This window comes from Phodopus roborovskii, unplaced genomic scaffold (assembly GCF_943737965.1).
Source record: "Phodopus roborovskii unplaced genomic scaffold, PHOROB, whole genome shotgun sequence".
Lineage (NCBI taxonomy): Eukaryota > Metazoa > Chordata > Mammalia > Rodentia > Cricetidae > Phodopus > Phodopus roborovskii.
This window is the reverse complement of record NW_026125537.1, coordinates 2,026,653-2,045,103: the sequence shown is the minus strand read 5'-3', so window position 1 is coordinate 2,045,103 and position 18,451 is coordinate 2,026,653. Positions and strand designations below refer to the sequence as shown.

At 37.3% G+C, this 18,451-nt stretch overlaps 1 protein-coding gene across 1 annotated transcript in view; it reads right to left on the bottom strand.

The window, feature by feature from the left end:
* Dnah12 (dynein axonemal heavy chain 12) overlaps nucleotides 1–18,451 on the bottom strand; it is a 180,611-nt gene that overhangs the window by 151,676 nt on the left and 10,484 nt on the right. The window contains exons 8-16 of the mRNA XM_051176738.1: nucleotides 17,440–17,628; nucleotides 16,480–16,636; nucleotides 15,453–15,544; nucleotides 12,611–12,789; nucleotides 11,038–11,173; nucleotides 5,887–6,012; nucleotides 1,897–2,031; nucleotides 1,379–1,572; nucleotides 645–888 (exon numbers count right to left, since the gene is read on the bottom strand). Of these exons, the coding sequence (XP_051032695.1) occupies nucleotides 645–888; nucleotides 1,379–1,572; nucleotides 1,897–2,031; nucleotides 5,887–6,012; nucleotides 11,038–11,173; nucleotides 12,611–12,789; nucleotides 15,453–15,544; nucleotides 16,480–16,636; nucleotides 17,440–17,628 (1,452 nt within the window). The remainder of the gene's footprint in view (nucleotides 1–644; nucleotides 889–1,378; nucleotides 1,573–1,896; nucleotides 2,032–5,886; nucleotides 6,013–11,037; nucleotides 11,174–12,610; nucleotides 12,790–15,452; nucleotides 15,545–16,479; nucleotides 16,637–17,439; nucleotides 17,629–18,451) is intronic.

Here is an 18,451-nt window from a genome sequence, read left to right as displayed (position 1 = left end):
ACAGAAAATGAAAAGATGTGGATTCCTTCCAGACTAATGTGGTTTGATCACGCCAGATCGCCTGAAACAGAGTACAAGCTGATCCTACATTCCAAACAGCTGGACAAAACAGCCCTGCAGACTACAGCTAGGATATCTGAATCTTCTTCGAATCCCCCAAGACAGCGCCCCTTACCAGCAGGAAGTAGTTTGGAAAGAACGACGCCCAAATTCCCAAATATTGTGTATAAATGTTTGTTTTCATTTAATTGGACTTTGTTATATAAAATTAAATAAAAAAAAATAAATAAATAAAAAAGAAATTATGTGTTTCCTTATTTACCCCTCAGATAGAAAAGTCTAGCCCTTACCGCATTCATGAAATATTTTGTGTACCCAGGTGCTGACTGGAGCCTGCCCCCCCCCCCCAGTTAGCATTACAGGACAGGTTGGGCTGCATAAGACTGACACATGGAGTTCAATTTCAAAACCCACATGGAAGGAGAGAGCTGACTCCTATGTGTTGTCCTCTGACTTATACACATATGTAAGGCATTCATGCACATGCACCTGAGGGATGACAGCCATAGTTGTCCTCTGTCCTCCATACACATGGTAGTGAGAAGAGATGTATAATATTTAAATGTCATTAAATTTACTTTTACCTTAAAAATCTTTATCTGCTCCATTACTGTAGCACACATAGTAATTGTAGGATTCTCTTTTGGTTCTTCTTCGGGTTTCTCTTCCATCAAAGATCGTTTTCTTGCTGCCTTTCTTTTTTCTTGTAATTCTTTCTTTTGCTTGGTTTGGAAGAATTTCAGTGTCTTAAAAACTTCTCTGGAAAACTCATCTACATCAGCTTCCATGCTTTCCCCATTAAGGTCCAAAAACCCTCCATCCATCCACCTGAATAAAAAGAAAAAATAATTTAAAACTTATGTTTTTGAACTATACATAAGTATTAAGAAACTTTTGCGTGGACTCGTTTTTTGTTTTGTTTTTCTGTAAGAGAGACAACTGATGATGGTAAAGGAGGACAATTAACATCATCATTTAAACTAGAGTGACCACGCTAAAATAGGCATCAAATCACAAACAGGTAACTAACACTATTCAAGTAAAATGCAGACTTGAACCCAAACTTTAATTTTGTGTACATGTCAGTAAACTAGTTACATAAAATGTGAACTGATTCTGACAAATCCAAGCAAGACTTAGAAGTCCTATTAAGGCCCAGGGGCATATTAGCATCATCTGAAGCTCTCCTAAATGATATTTGCTTTTCACACAAATAAATGAATAAGTCCTACTTTTACACTTTTAACAAAAAATGCCTTATATTTATACACCTTTTATATCATTTGCTTATTTTTTTAACTACATTACCAAAACTTACCGTTTTTCTGTTCGCTGCCACTTCAAAACAAAATTAAAAAACTTCTGGTAGGGCTCAATGTTGACTTTTAATTTTTCCAGTTCAGGATACTTTGTCAATTCCCATTTAAAAAGTTCCTCTTCTTTGTTAATAAACTGAACTGCTTCTTCTGATTCCTGAATACGTTTCTGTAGTTGTCTTACATCTGTCACATACTAAAAGCAAACAAATGTCTGTTCCAGAAATATCCATATGATATTATAACAAGATTGCATAACATTACATAAGGAATGTCCTATGTATAGAGTGACATTAAATATCAACTTTACAACATCACCATGGTGATGAACAGAATATGGTTACATATACTGTGTGACAGTAAACTAAGTCACAGATACCAGGTTTGATAATCAAGTCAACCTTCCTCTGACATGGTAAAGGTAAATGCATGCTTCCTCTACATTTTCAAATGTGTTCATCTGCGCTGTGTTAACCCATGGGTGGCCAGAGTTAAAGCCCTATGTGTGTATGTATCTGACCTGTTGCATGCGGTCCAGTTCTGCAAACTCTGTGAACTCTTCCATGCGCCGTGATTCCTTTTCTATTTCCAAAATCAGTTTCTCTCTCTTGGCTATTAGTTCATTCTCTTTTGCATGTTTAGCATTCTCAATGAGCTTTTTAAAAAGATAATTTAATGAGGTTAATGTAGTATAAAGAAAATAATTTTGAAATAAAATATGAATGTTTTATACTAATTTAGAGAAAACGGAAACAGAATCATTGTCTTTAATAACTGATGTAAAAATGCAAAGAGTTTATCAAAGGGACAAATTTTCCTAGATCTTTCAAAAATCAAAACTGTAAATTATATTGTTTGGCTATTTAATATATTGTGGTATAATATTAAAAGCCACCATTTATTGAGCATTTGCATACCACATATCAAGAGCCTAAGTACCCTTCCTATATTATTATTTTCTCTGCAGAAATAAAGAAATTGATATATGGAATACAAGAGGCATGTCAATGTTACTTGATTGTAAAAGCAAAAATTCAAGATTAAAACTTTGCCTATCCCATGATTTTTGTTATTAATCTGTTTTTTCTTATACATATATTTATTATTTTTCTTATTTTACATATCAATCCCATTTCCCTCTCTCCCTCCCTCCCTTGTCCCCCAACCCTTGTCCCATCCACCCACCCCCACTACACAGGGAGGGTGATGCCTCCCAGAAGGGATCATCAAAATCTGTCAAGTCATTTGGAGTAGGGATTAGGCCCTCCCTCCTGCCTCTAGGTTAAGGGAGTATCCCTCCATGGGGAATGTGCTCCCAAAGTCCTTTCATGCACCAGGGATACATCCTAGTTCCACTGTCAGAGGTTCCTTAGACTGAGGCCTTCTAACTGAGACACATGTTCAGGGGGTCTGAGTTGGTCCAATGCTGGTTACCCAGCTATCAGTCTGGGGGGGTCCATTAGCTCCCCCTTGTTCAGGTCAGCTGTCTCTGTGGGTTTCTGTAGCCTGGTCTTGATCCCATTTTCTTATCACTCCTCCCTCTCTGCAACTGGATTCCAGGAGTTCGGCTCAGTGTTTAGCTGTGGGTGTCTGCTTCTGTTTGCATCAGCAACTAGATGAGGGCTCTATTATGGCATATAAAGTAGTTACCAATCTCATTATCAGGGAAGGGCATATAAGCTAGCCTTTCCACTTTTGCTTAGATTGTTAGTTGGGTCACCCTTGTAGGTCTCTGGACATTTCTCTAGAGTCAGTTTCCTCTTCAAACCTATAATGGCTTCTTCTATTGTGGTTTTTTTTTTTCCTCTCTCTCTCATCTATTTCTCCCCTGACTCGATCTTCCTAGTCCCACATACTTTCTTCTCCTCCCCTTCTCTTTCTCCTAGCTCCCTCTCCACTCACTTCCCCCTCCCCACTCCCCACTCCCAATATGCTCAGAAATCTTGTTCCTTTCCCCTTCTGTGAGGGACCATGTATGAATCTCTTAGGTTTCTCCTTATATCCTAGTTTCTCTGGCAGTGTCAGTTATAGGCTTTGATCTATGTCTAAAATCCATATATGAGTGAGTACATACCATGTTCCTCTTTTTGTGACTGGGTTACCTCACTCAGGATGGTTTCTTCAAGTTCCATCCATTTGCCTTTGAATTTCAAGATTCCGTTGTTTATTTTGTTTTGTTTTGTTTTCTGCAGAGTAGTATTCCATTGTGTAAATGTGCCACATCTTCTTTATCCATTCTTCAGTTGAGGGGCATCTAGGTTGCTTTCAGGTTCTTGCTATTACAAATAATGCTACTCTGAGCATAGTTGAACAGATGTCTTTGCTGCATGGATGTGGATCATTTGGGTATATGCCTAAGAGGGGGATTGCCGGGTCCTGTGGCAAACTGATTCCCATTTTCCTGAGGAACCACCTGATCGCCAAAATGGCTGTACAAGTACTCCCACCTGCAGTGGAGGAGTGTTCTCCTTTCTCCACATCCTCTCCAGCATAAGCTGTCATTGGTGTTTCTAAGAATTGTTTTGATTTGCATTTCCCTGATAGCTAAGGATGTTGAACACTTTCTTAAGTGTCTTTCAGCCACTTTAGATTCCTCTATTGAGAATTCTCTATTTAGTTCTGCTTCCCATTTTTAATTGGATTATTTGGTGTTTTGGTGACTAGCTTCTTGAGTTCTTTGTATATTTTGGAGATCAGCCCTCTGTCAGATGTGGGGTTGGTGAAGATTTTTTTCCCATTCTGTGGGTTGCCATTTTGTCTGGGGGGCTGCATCTGCCTTACAGAAGCTTCTCAGTTTCAGGAGGTCCCATTTATTAATTTTCCATCTCAGTGTCTGTGCTATTGGTGTTATGTTCAGGAAGCAGTCTCCTGTAACAATCTGTTCAAGGGTACCTCCCACTTTCTCTTCTAAGAGGTTCAGTGTGCTGGATTTATGTTGAGGTCTTTGATCCATTTGGACTTTTTTGTGCATGGCCATAGACATGGGCTATCTGCAGTCTTCTACACACCATCGTCCAATTGTGCCAGCACCATTTGTTGGAGATACTTTCTTCCTTCCATTGTATAATTTTAGCTGTTTTGTCAAAAATCAGGTGTTCATAGGTGTGTAGGTTAATATCAGGATTTTTGATTCGATTCCATTGGTTTACCTGTCTATTTTTGTGTGTATATTTTCAGGACTATAGCTCTATAGTAGAGCTTGAAGTTGGTTGGAGATGGTCATGCTTCCTGAAGTTCCTTTATTGTACAGTGTTTTGGCTATTCTGGGTCTTTTCCTTTTCCATATAAAGTTGAGTATTATCCTTTCAAGGTCAGTGAAGAATTGTGCTGGGATTTTGATGGGGATTGCATTGAATGTGTAGATTGCTTTTGGCAAGATTGCCATTTTTACTATGTTTATCCTACCTATCCAAAAGCATGGGAGATCTTTCCATTTTCTGGTATCTTCTTTAATTTCTTTCTTTAAAGACACAAAGTTCTTGCTTTATAGGTCTTTCACTTTATGTTGTTTGTGGCTAGTGTAAAGGGTGATGTTTCTCTGATTTCTTTCTCAGCCCCTTTGTCATCTGTATATAGTAGGGCTACTGATTTTTTTTTTTTTACTTTATCTTGTATCCTGCTAATTTGCTGAAGGTGTTAATCAGCTGTAGGAGTTCCTTGGTAGAGTTTTTCTGGTATTATTATATTCTGTCTCCCAATTTAGGTTAAAACTGGCTGATTCCTTTTTAAAAATTTTAAATTATATTCAGTCTGATAAAAAATCCTAAATCTGATACCTCTAATCTCTATGAATTTCAGCAAGTTAATCAACTTCTCTGAGTTACATTTTAATCATCTATAAAATGGGACAAATGAGAGTGGCTAGGATTTTATGAGTATTTAATAACTTAATAAATGAAAATCACTTAATCTGTGATTACTATTAATTACATAACAGTTCTGGCCTCTTTGTTGTTTATCCTGTACTTACTAAACCCAGTGAGTTAAGCCTAGAAGCCTGTTATAAGCTGGTACAACCATAACAGGTATGGAGTTTTTAAAGTCAGATGGCAAATTGATATGAAAATTAAACATCTACACTACATTAAAATGTCAGAATGCAGACAGTGAGAAGTCTCTGCCAGGAAAGGTGATTGCCACTAAGCCCAATGGCCTGAGTTCAATCCCCAGGACCCCCAAGATGGAAGTAGATCCAACACAAACGCACACACGCACACACGCATTCATGTAGAAACATACACATGTGCACACACACACACACACACAGATCCATGCACACTCTTGCACACACATGAGAACACACAGGCATGTACACACTCATGCATGCACACATACACACGCGCGCACACACGCACATGCACACACATATGCATGCACACAGGTGCACGCGGGCACACATGCACACAATGCACATATGCACACACACTCACACATACACATACAGGGCAAGGAGAGAGATGTAATAGTAAAACTTTCAGAACACAAATTATACATTTAAAAATATACTTACTTCATCATTCTCATCAAAAACAGGGTTAATTTTTGTAGGCCACATGAGGACAGTAGCATTTAAATTTAAGTCTTCTTGAGGTAATAGAAAGACATCTAAAAAGTAACTCATTTGCCGTTTAGATTCCTACAAAACAAACTCTTGATATATCATATAAAAAAGAGACAATTTCTACTATTCCTTCAAATTTAATATTTTGTGCATTATCCAAATCACATGGGTATTTTAATAGCTGTCATACATTTATTTGGCTTCAAGTCATACAATTGTACTTTAGTGTGAGTTTTAAAGATCTTTAAAGGATTTCAAGATCTTTAAAGGATTTAAAGATCTTTAAAGGTTGGAGTGATGGGAGATGTCATTCTGTATATGTTTCTCATACTGGTTAATGAATAAAGCACTGTTGGCCAATACGAAAGGAAGACAGGAGGGACTAGGAGACAAGAGGAAATAGGAAATAGGAAGGAAGGGTCAAGATGGAGAGTCTGGATAAAGCAGAATGCCGGCCGGCTCCCTGGTAAGAGAAATACTTAGATCAGCAGAATGGGTTAATACTTAAGATAGAGCTAGCTGATAAGAAACTAGTACCTGGCCAACAGAATTATAGCTAATACAGAGTCTCTGCATTATTTGGGGCTGGTGTGGCGGCGGGACCAGACCGGCGGCGGGAGGAAAAACCATACACCTTACATTGGAGAAATGATTTTGTAGGTAAAATGATTGCTGCACAAGACCTGAGTTTGGATCTCTACCACCAATAAACAAGTATAGTGGTGTGTGCCTGTGATGTCAGAAAGTGGGAGGTGGAGACAGGAAGATCCAAGGAACTTACTGACTACCAGATTGAGTATGTGAGCTCCAGATTCAGTGATAGAAACTCTGTCTAAACAAACACAAACAGGAGAGTGGTAGAGGAAGACATCCAATGTTGACTTCTGGCCTACACACACACACACACACACACACACACACACACACACACACACACTCGTTTGCATGAAATTATTTTTCTCTGATTGTTGACTTAATGTAATTATAAAGCTAACCCTTTGACTTACTTGTCCATGATTTTAAAAGATGATCAAGTTGGCAACCTTTTGTTTTGTTTTGAGATAGGGTTTCTCTGTATTGCTTTGGAGCCTGTCCTGGAACTTGCTCTGTAGACCAGGTCTGTAGACCTTCGAACACACAGAGATCCACCTGCCTCTGCCTTCAGAGAACTTAAGATATTTTAAAATAAAATTTCAAAGGTTGCCAACTAGCCAGGCGTTGGTGGTGCACACCTTTAATCCCAGCACTAGGGAGGCAGAGGCAGGAAGATCTCTGAGTTCAAGGCCAGCTTGGTTTACAAAGCTACACAGTAAAACCCTGTCTTGACAAACAAAACAAAAACGTCTTAAATTCTTTTAGTTCTTATGATTTGTTTTTTAATCTTTGATGATAAATACTTTATCATCTTTTGTTTTATTTTGCCTTCTTAGTAATATTATCATATTTTTGACTACTTAGCATTAGAGCAGTAGTCCAGAAGAGCTCCAATGTGAATGGCAAAGGAAAAAATACTTAACACAGTAGATGTGCCTAACTGGAGAGGCAGAATCATTATGGATGCCATTGATCCAGATGTAACACAGCAGTTTTGTAACACTTTTAAAAAGTTGGGGATGACAAGATGATTCAGAAGAAAAAGCACTTGGTGCCATACCCCACAACCTAGATTAGGTCTCTTGGAACCACACACAGGGAGAGAATTCCAAACAGATTGTTCTCTGATCTCCACATATATGTCCAAGCATGTGCACACCCCACACTAAATAATTAATGCATTAATTAAAATGTAAGTAAAAGAAAAGTTGGATCTTGTGTTCTTAGCTGATCTAATGTGCAAAAGAATACAAACAAAATTATTCCTCTTGGATAAATATCAACATTGGATAAAAATAAACCATGTTTACTAGAAATGCACACTTACTTAGTAAAACTATAAAGAAGAGTAAGAAAGTAAACACAATCAAAATGAAGACAGTGTTTACATGCTGATAGACCAGGGGATGTGCTGATGAGCTTCTGGAGTGATGGTTCTATTCTTTTCCTGGTTGGGATTACTTGTTTTACAGCATCCTAAATTATGTTTGATGTGATTTTCAGTAACCTGTCATGTTTTAAAGTATTTAAAGCCTTCCAAACAAAATGTAAGTTAAATGTATTTGAATGGGTAAAGAAACTTGTGCAGGTTTTAAGACTAGTATTAGCTATCTCTGCGGGTCCACTCGGAGTTCCTGTGGGCAAGATCCTTGACCCCCAAATCCTGGCCTCTGCCAAAGAACAAGGTCTCAGCTGGAGAGCTCCAGTTTCCAGTGAGATCCCACTTTCCTGCAAAACCTAAGTTCCAGCTCAGCCCTTGTCCTCTTCCGCCAGCTATTGGCCAGAGGTGAGTCTGGGCCCAATCAGGGCTGCCTGTCCCCTACAACCTCTTTCCCCCCCTCCCCCGCCCGAACTCCCTGGGTTGGCCCCTGATCCTGCTGCTCCTGTCTCAGGTACCCATGGAGAGCACCCTTGGAGCTCTGATACACCCCCACCCATCCCCACTGCCAGCCTACCCCCCCCACCCTGTGCCCTACCCCACCCACGGTCCTGCCACTCTGGTTGAGCACTGGGACAGAGGGTGGAGCCAACAGTCCACCCTACTTCGGAGACTTCTTGGAGCAACTCTTAACAAAGGAGACCTGACTATCCACGCGGGACCACCTGTAATTTCCACCGGGTGGTCTCTGACCCCGCCTCCAGTCCTCTGCTGGAGTCCCGGGCCCCTCCCAGAGATCCGCCTATCTCTGTGGGTCCACTCGGAGTTCCTGCAGGCAAGATCCTTGACCCCCAAATCCTGGCCTCTACCAAAGAACGAGGTCTCAGCTGGAGAGCGCCAGTTTCCAGTGAGATCCCACTACCCTGCAAAACCTTCTCAAGTTCCAGCTCAGCCCTTGCCCTCTTCCGCCAGCTATTGGCCAGCACTATTGGCCAGAGCTATTGGCCAGAGTACCACTGTGAGTACCTGCTTACATCTTCTTCTGGATCCTCATCCCTGACCCCATCCCTGGATCCCTGTCTGCGGAGAAACCTCCTAGAGAGCTTGGACCACACAGAGCTACAGATATTGAATCTCAGACCCACATAAGCCCATCAGGGAAGTACCATAGAGAGAGGGGGGATACACCACCAACACCTACTGGAAGAAGCTATGGGAAGAAGGCAATACAAGAGAACATCTAACAACAGAAAGACAAACATGACACCACCAGAATCTAGGGAATCTACACCAACTAGAATGGAACACAACAACAAAGCAGAGGAAACAGAAGGGTACAACTTAAAAATTACCATCATAAAAATGATAGAGGCCCTCAAAGAAGATGTGAGAAAATCCCTTAAAGAAATGGAGGAAAAAACAAACAAAAGAATGGAAGAAATGAACAAATTCCTTAAGGAAAATACAGAAAGCCAAGAAAAAACAATTGAGCAGGTGAAGGAAACAGTTCAAGATTTGAAAACTGAAATAGAGAAAATAAAGGCAACACAAACGGAAGGAAGGCTGGAAATTGAAAAGCTGGGCAAAAAATCGGCAACTACGGACACAAGCATAACCAATAGAATTCAAGAGATGGAAGAGAGAATCTCAGGCGCAGAAGATAAACAAGAGGAAATAGATTCATCGACCAAAGAAAATCATAAATCCAACAAATCCTTAACACAAAATATCCAGGAAATGTGGGACACCATGAAAAGGCCAAACCTAAGAATAATAGGCATAGACGAAGGTGAGGAAGCCCAGCTCAAAGGTGCCGAAAACATATTCAACAAAATCATCGAGGAAAACTTTCCAAATCTGAAGAAGGACATGCCCATGAAAGTACAAGCAGCATACCGAACCCCAAATAGGCTGGACCAAAGAAAAAAGACCCCTCGACATATAATAATCAAAACACCTAGCATACAGAATAAAGAAAGAATATTAAGAGCAGCGAAGGAAAAAGGACAGGTAACATATAAAGGCAGACCTATCAAAATTACACCTGACTTTTCCATGGAAACCCTCAAGGCCAGAAGGTCCTGGATAGATGTTCTAAAAGTATTAAGAGAACATGGATGCCAGCCTAGGCTACTATATCCAGCAAAACTCTCAATCAATATAGATGGAGAGAACAAGATATTTAATGACAAAACCAGATTTTCCCAATATGTATCTACAAATCCAGCCCTACAGAAAGTATTGGAAGGAAAACTCCAACCCAAGGAAGGTAACTGACCTGTCAGATATACATGACCCCAACTGGATGACATTCCCCTACATATGGAATTGGGGTGGGGGATGGGAGGGGAGGGTGTTTAGAGTGCTTGTGAGAGGGCAGAGAAGGTAAAAGGGAGGGAGGGCTGGGGGGGAGGGAGGGAGGGAGAGGGAACTGGGATCGATATGTAAAATAATAAATTAAATTAAAAGAAATGCTTTGACTCCAAAATTTAAGTTGAAGGACAAGTTACTGGGGAAAAGGATTTCTATTTTTGTTTCCACAGAAAATGAAAAGATGTGGATTCCTTCCAGACTAATGTGGTTTGATCAAGCCAGACTGCCTGAAACAGAGTACAAGCTAATCCTACATTCAAAACAGCTGGACAAAACAGCCCTACAGACTACAGCCAGGATATCTGAATCTTCTTCGAATCCCCCCAAGAGAGCGCCCCTTACCAGCAGGAAGTAGTTTGGAAAGAACGACGCCCAAATTCCCAAATATTGTGTATAAATGTTTGTTTTCATTTAATTGGACTTTGTTATATAAAATTAAATTTAAAAAAAGGCTAGTATTAGATATAGAAAGTCTAAAACACATTTTAAATTCCATATTGCTTAAGAATATAAACATAATTGATGAAACTAAAGAAGATCAAAAACATCATTTCAGAGAAAACCAAGTAGGGATGTCTAGGGGATGGAGGAGAACGCATGCAGAAGCCTATAATGAAAGGAGGAGAAAGCAATGGGTGTGACCAGAACACATGTGAGGCCTTTCAGGTTATTCTGATTTTTCACCTGGGTATGTCAACACTGGTAACTCACTTCATAATAGTTTCTATTTTTTTTTTTTTTTTTTTTTTTTTTACCTGGATCCTTACAGCCAACTCATGAATCCCTGAAGTTCGAGCTTTTTCTACAAAAGATATTAGCTCCATCATCTCTTCTGTTGTCTCAGGGACTCGGAGAGCATGGTCTTTGATTGCTTCAAATTCACTGCAAATACTAACACAACACTCTGACTTACCCTACTTAATACAAATAATTTGCAGTATATTTAATAAACATGTGCTATGATTGTTATAAAACTAGAACTCTCTATCCTAAAAACAACTGGCTGATTCATTAAGATATCATATAATATTTAAGCTTAGTCTGATGTCACCACACATTATATCAATAAAAACCAACGTAATATTTTCATTTGAAATTGTGGCATACTTCACTATTTTTCTAGTGATCTCTTAAATTCTCTTCAAGAGTGATTTAAACAATGTAGCAGACCTTAACTCTGATAGCCCTAATCTAAATCCTGCCTCAGCTGCTGCTGGGGTGCTTAGTTTTGTCAACCCCACACAAACCAGGGTTATATGAGAGGAGGAAGCCTCAACTAAAGACTGCTTCCATCAGACTGGCCTGGGGACATATTGACTGGTTGATACAGGAGAGTCTAGCCCATAGTGGGCAGTTCCTGGGCTGTACAAGAAACCAAGTTGAGCAAGTCATGGGGAGCAAGCCATTTACGTAAGCAAACTTCTCCCTTGTAGCTCCTTCTCTTCTGGCCTCAAGTCTCCTGCCCTGAATCCCCAAAATTGTTTTCAGCCATGGTGCTTATCACAGCAAAGAAAAAGCTTACTAAGACAACTAGTTTTACAAATTTAGGATAAACTTCAAGACATAGTTTCTATATTTATAAAATGGAGCTATTAATACTCATCTTGCTGGACTGTGTAATACAAGAATAAATGTAAAGAGTACAGCTCATGTCCCTGTGAAATATAACACTATAGCAAAGAAAAAGTTCAAATCCTTGTTTATATATTTGAAACTTCTATCCTCTGTATAGAAGTATAAATCTAGGTACCCTGTATCATTATTCAACAAAAAGTATATTTTTCAGATTTGCCTTCCTGTGCCACCACTAGTAATATCAGGAAAAAGTCCAGCTAGGCTTGTATATATTATAATATTTTGGTTTTATTTTTTAATTTTTATTTATTTTATTATTTCATTTTAATTTTAAAATTTTAAATACATTTATATTTGTTTTTAAAAGAGCAATTTTCTTCTGTGTTCATATAATACTTTGTTAATCTCTATTCTAATATTTATATCAAAATATCACAATTGTTATTTCCTTCTTTCTTTTTTTGTCTTTTGAGACAATGTATATGCATATATATGTGTATATATACATACATACACACATATTTTGGTTTTGCAAGTCAGGGTTTCTCTGTAGGCTTGGCTGTCCTGGAACTCACTCTGTACACCAGGCAGGCCTCAAATTCACAGAGATCTGCCTGCCTTTGCCTTCCAAGTTCTGGGATAAAAGGCGTGTGCCACCTCTGCCTGGCAATCTTTCATATTTTAAACAAGAGTAATTTCAGTGAAATGTTTCTTTGGCCTGTTACTCTGAATACAGTAATTAATTTTACTTACGATTCATTTTCTTTTCTATGTTTTGAAGCTATGTCACTTAATAATATGTTTGCAAAGGCTCTTGCTTTGTTGGTCAAGCCTGTCTTCAAGTCTTCACAGTCCAAACGAACCATAGGATAGTGAACCCATTGAGGCAAAAGCATTATTTCAGAAGCAAGGCTGAAAAACTTTTCTATAAACTTTAAAGAAGAGTGTTTTTAAAAAGTAAGTTAGGAATTTATAATTCATGATTCTATAGCACTATAATATGATGAAATTCTTAATCACATAATATATTGTTCTTGCTAAGTGACTCATATTCCTTTTGTTACACAAACTTTTTTCCTCTTGGTGCTAAGACTAAACCCAGGGCCTGAGGATTCTAACCTTGTGCTCTACCACTGAACTACATACACAGTCAGTGCCTAAATGTTCTTGTTCCTTTTATGGTGGAATTTTATCTACTAGTAAATACAGACTGAACTGGTATCTATAGCATCAAAATCTGCATATTTCATAGTTTTTTCAATCAAAAAATATTTCCAGAGTCAACTCATTTCTGTTTAAGAACACACCTGTACTTTGCTACAATGTTTGTAGCTGCATATATTTCCTTTTTACAGTATTGAGTATCTCTCTGAAGGTTTAATTCAATCTTTAGGAAAGAAATACAAGAAACCTTTTGTGCTAAAATATTCCAGAAGGACAGAAATATAATAGTCTACCATTACCAAAGATCCAAGACCTTGAAATTTATATCAATTTCTTAATTCTTAAAAACTTAAAAACTGGGGTGATTTTCAAAAATTAAAGTAATAAAACTTTGACAACATACTTTGCATTTTGTACAAATAAAACATGCTTGCAAACTCTAACAATCTTTGACTTAATGTCACAATTCACTTTTAATGCTTTTGTCAACTTCTTTCCTTGTTATCCTTGTTCTACTTAAGCCAAACACCTTGTTCCTTTTATTCATTCATGAAAAGATTTTCCTTCATTTTTATTTCAAAGCTATCATATTCTTGTACAGTTTGCAATATTTAATGAACTGGGTTTAACCTTTTCATGGTCAAATGGATCAGAGGACATTAATTAATTTAATGATGATCTTGAATACTTGCCTTTTGTTAGATGAAAATATAACAAAAAATAAATAGTGCTAATATTAATAGAGGACAATGGGTATCAATTAATTGAACAACAATGAGAGAGAAAAACCACAAAATGTAATCACTATATTATGTTTCATATAAATTTGTCATGAGACAAAATTAAACAAAGCTAGGCTTATATAACACAAAAATGCTGGGGGAAAGTCGGAAAGTCTTAAGACACAATCTCCATGCTTTAAGTATGCTCAATATGTTCAAGAAAATAGGGGAAATATGGATATAAGAAGGAAAAATGAAACTCATCAAAGAAACTGTGAAACAGAAAATCTGAAATGAAAATGTCACTCAACCACTGCAGAGTGACATAGAAAACAAAATACCAGAAAACAAGTTTCCATATAACTATATAAAACCTTATCTATCAGCAATTCATCAATGGATCAAATTCTACAACCAAATGATGGAGTGACTTATGGGCTGGGGAAATGACTCAATGGTTAAAATGCTTGCTGCCAAGCATGAAGACCTGAATTGATCCCTAGCAGTCATGTGTAATCTGAGTATAATAGTGTGCCTATAGGGCCTTTACACTCATAGGGATAGCATAACTCATAGGAACAGACTACACAACAAATCTCACACAACAAAATTTGAAAACTTGGAATCGTATTGAATATGCAATGAAAGTAGATGTCAATTTAAGAATACAATGGAAACAATATGAACACATGGAAATTAAACAACTTGCTTTTAAATAACAAATGGATCAAGAAAGAAACAAAAAAAGGAAACTTAAAATGTCTTTTTCTAATCCAGTGAGATTCTCAGTGTACAAAAGCACATGGCAGAGGTAGAACTGACTCCTGCAGGTTGTTTTCTTAATGACATACAAGTGCCATGGTAGGAACACGGAACACGAACACACACACACACACACACACACACACACACACACACACACACACACAAACAGAGCTTTCTTCTCTATTCCTTCTGTCTCCATATAAATTTTGCTTCAGGTCAGAACTCAGATAGGCATGGTATTATGTTCCTGTAATCCTTGCAGTTGAGAGATGGGGGCAAAAGGATCATGCATTTAAGGCAGGTCCACCACGGGCTACATAGAGTTCCAGATTAGTCTGTTCGACACAGTGAAACCTTGTCTAATATTCACTCTTGCACACAGATGTACACTTGAGTTAAGCTTACTTTTTATTCCTTTTCTTATATGAAATCTTCAACTTTAATAACAATAGCAATTATTTTCTGTGTTCACACAATATTTTGCTAATCTCTATTTTAATATTTATATCATCATATCATAATTGTTATTTTCTTCTTTCTCTGTTTTTTGTTTTGTTTTGGTTTTGGTTTTTGAGACAGAGTTTCTCTGTGTAGCCCTGTCTGTTCTGGAACTTTCTCTGTAGATCAGGCTGGCTAGAGCTCAGAGATGTGCCTGTCACTGCCTCCTGAGTTCTGGGAATAAAGGCATGGGCACCACCCAGCTATAATTGCTATTTCTACATTATGAATTCAGTGACAAATTTAAGCTTCTGAAGAGAGGATTTAAATATTTTTTTAAATCTTACTGAGTTAGCAAGTCTATTCATATTGTTATTGTTCAGGTCCTGTTTTTGTAGCTATTTCTAGAGGAGACAGTATTCTGGCTCTTACCCTCAGGCAACTAATAACACTTGTGTGTACTCATCAAAAGTGTGCTCTTCTGTCCGGAAAGAATTACCACTTACTTGTGTGTACTCATCAAAAGTGTGCTCTTCTGTCTGGAAAATTTCTATCATCTTTGTTGCAGTTCCATCAAGGAGCCAGTTGTATTTTTCAACTGAAAATTAACATTCCAATTAAAATCTGAGTAACATTTTAATATAGTGAAATGTTTTTGTGTTTTCATAGGCTAGGGTAGCCTACTGAAGTATGATTTTAGTAGGGTAGTAACATATGTAGATTATAGCAGTTAGAGAGGAAGAGGAAAAAAATTTAAGAGCCATTACTGTGTATGCTAACCTAAAAAAGTTAATGAAAATGGTTAAAGATTTCAGGTAAACCAAGTAAAATAGAATCTGAAGCCAAAAGGACAAATTTATTTAGTATCTAGCAAAGAGAGCAATAGAATTGTCTGCCTAAATGTGTATATTTAAATGTTAAATATACTACAATATTTGAAACTTTGAAAATAATTTAGAGGAATAGATTATGTAATGTAGCAGACAATTTTAGCCAATAACCTGTCAAAAGGAAACTATCCACCCTGGTATCAGATACACTTGTGTAGCAAAATGAAACTTGAAGCTTTTTAAAACTGTTCTCTTTAAAATATATATATATATATTATTGATTCTTTGGTAATTTTACATCATGCACCCTGATCACACTCATTTTCCAGTCCTTCTATGTCCACCCTCCCACTCCTGTGAGGCCCCCCCCAAATTAAAATTTAAACAAAGAAAAGAAATTAGACCAATTTGTGCTATCTATATACTCATTGTAGCATGGCCAAACTCACCTGATTTCAGACTTGCTTTAGCATCTTTATTACTCCAACATCCCCATTTTCTTTTCCCTTTGACTCTATATTCCTGCTCCATCAACAGTCACCCCTCAAACCAGACAACAGAATGCAAGTTTCTAGGTCTGATCCATGACTATTGAATCCATGATTCTGCTTATTTCTGGCTCTTTCATAGCAACACCAGAAAACCAGATATATACCCAAACTCTAGCTAAAAACAGAATGATAAAAATATATTTCATACATACCATATGTTTCATAATGTGCTTTTGCGCCTTCTAAGTTCTGATGTACTGCCATTTTTAGTGTATTAAGAGCCCATTGTAACACATGTTCTGGAAGTTCTGTGTCAAGATTAACAGGTGCTGATGTTCCTGACAGCCAAGAAGGTACTGTTTGGACATTCTAACACAAATAAAAACAGAAATGAATGTCATACATATCTAACTGATCTATAACATTTTCTTTAAATTTCTATGGTCCAAGAAAAGGTAACTCAATGAAAGTACTGATTTAGTAGTAAATAGTTTATAATACAATATAAATACTTAAATTGGAGCTGAAGCATGATGCATGTCTGAATCCCCAAAGTTTCTCTTGGAGCTAAAGAAGGATAAAGAGTTGCTGAACAGCCTGTATTACACAACACCATGTCTCCAAATGTAAAACCTCAAATATAAAACAACAACCACAAAAAACCCAAACCACCTTAAATTTAGTTAATTTTCTACCATTTAAGAAGTATTTATTAACTACATCAAGGTGATAATACTAAAAAAGTACTAGAAAGAAGAATTATGAGTTAGATCTTGCTTTGGGTTTTGTTTGTTTCAAGACAGTTTCTCTATGTAGCCTTGGTTGTCTTGGAACTCTCTTTGTAGATCAAGCTGTCCTTGGGCTCACAAAGATCTACCTGTCTCTGCTTCCAAAGTGCTGGGATTAAAAGCATGTACCATCATAACTTAGATTTTCTTTTTTAAGATATTCACAAATTACTAGCAAGATGACTCACACAACAGTATTAGTTCAGAACAATAATAAAAGGTAAAAAGGATGAAAACATCCCTAACATTTTATAACTTACAATAACTGGGAGGGAAATAAATATCTATAATATTTTATGTTTATATAGAGTACAGTGAGATTCAATTCAAGTAATACGAAATAGAATAGTATAAGGATCCTAGTGGTTAGGGATGAAGTAATACCTGCAGAGTTTCAGATATCCGTTCTATCAAACCCAAAACAATATCTTCCAAATCTTGAAAGGTGGGATAAAATTCCATTTTATCTTCATCAAATGTCAATTCCATTTTAAATATTGGAAGCCTGTCTTGGTGTTTTGGATCAAATAGTTTTACAAATTCTTCTACAGTTCTCCGTAAGAGATCCTTTAGCTACATGATATCATAAATTACTATTATTTCAGAAGGTATAAATTCAATCTTTACCTTAAATGAGTCATGTATAATTACATGATCTCTATAAACTTGCTTTCTTCTGGAGATATAACCTTTCTTAATAAAGACTAAGTAATAAATAGAATAATATATGCAAACCAAATTTTGTAATAGAATATCAGCACTCTAAACATTGCAATATAGAATTTCTACATTTATTAGTAAATTTGTCCCTGACACATAAAATGCTTCAAATGATGAAACATTATGTCAAAGACTTAGGATTAGAAAGGCTCACACCTGAAGGCAAGAATGGACAATGGCCTGATACTAAAGATAGCTCCTTCAGTCACAAGACCCAGTTGTAAAATAATCACAAATTAGAGGAGTTGCTAAAGTTTTAGAAACTTGAATTCCATGTCGAAAATAGTTATATTGCAGGAATCAGTAAGTAGAAATCAGGGTACTTTTCCTTCTGGAAAGCCAGATTTCTATCACACTACTCGGTGAAGGCAAGAGTAGAACCATGGTAACTTAGAAATGTGCATAATGTTTCTAAGTATGAAAAGTGCATTCTTACTTAGAATCAACTGTTAGATTTTTGGCCCAGAGGACATGCATGGATCTGAACAACCTCCAAAATGGACTTGATCTTTTCATTAAATAATCATAGTCCTTAGGAGCGTAACAGTAGGAGGAAAGGAAACTGTGTGTGTGTGTGTGTGTGTGTGTGTGTGTGTGTGTGTGTGTGTTACTGTGTTAGATATAGCTACCAATTATGTATTGTATTGTATGTGTTTGTACTGTACCCTCCTAAAGA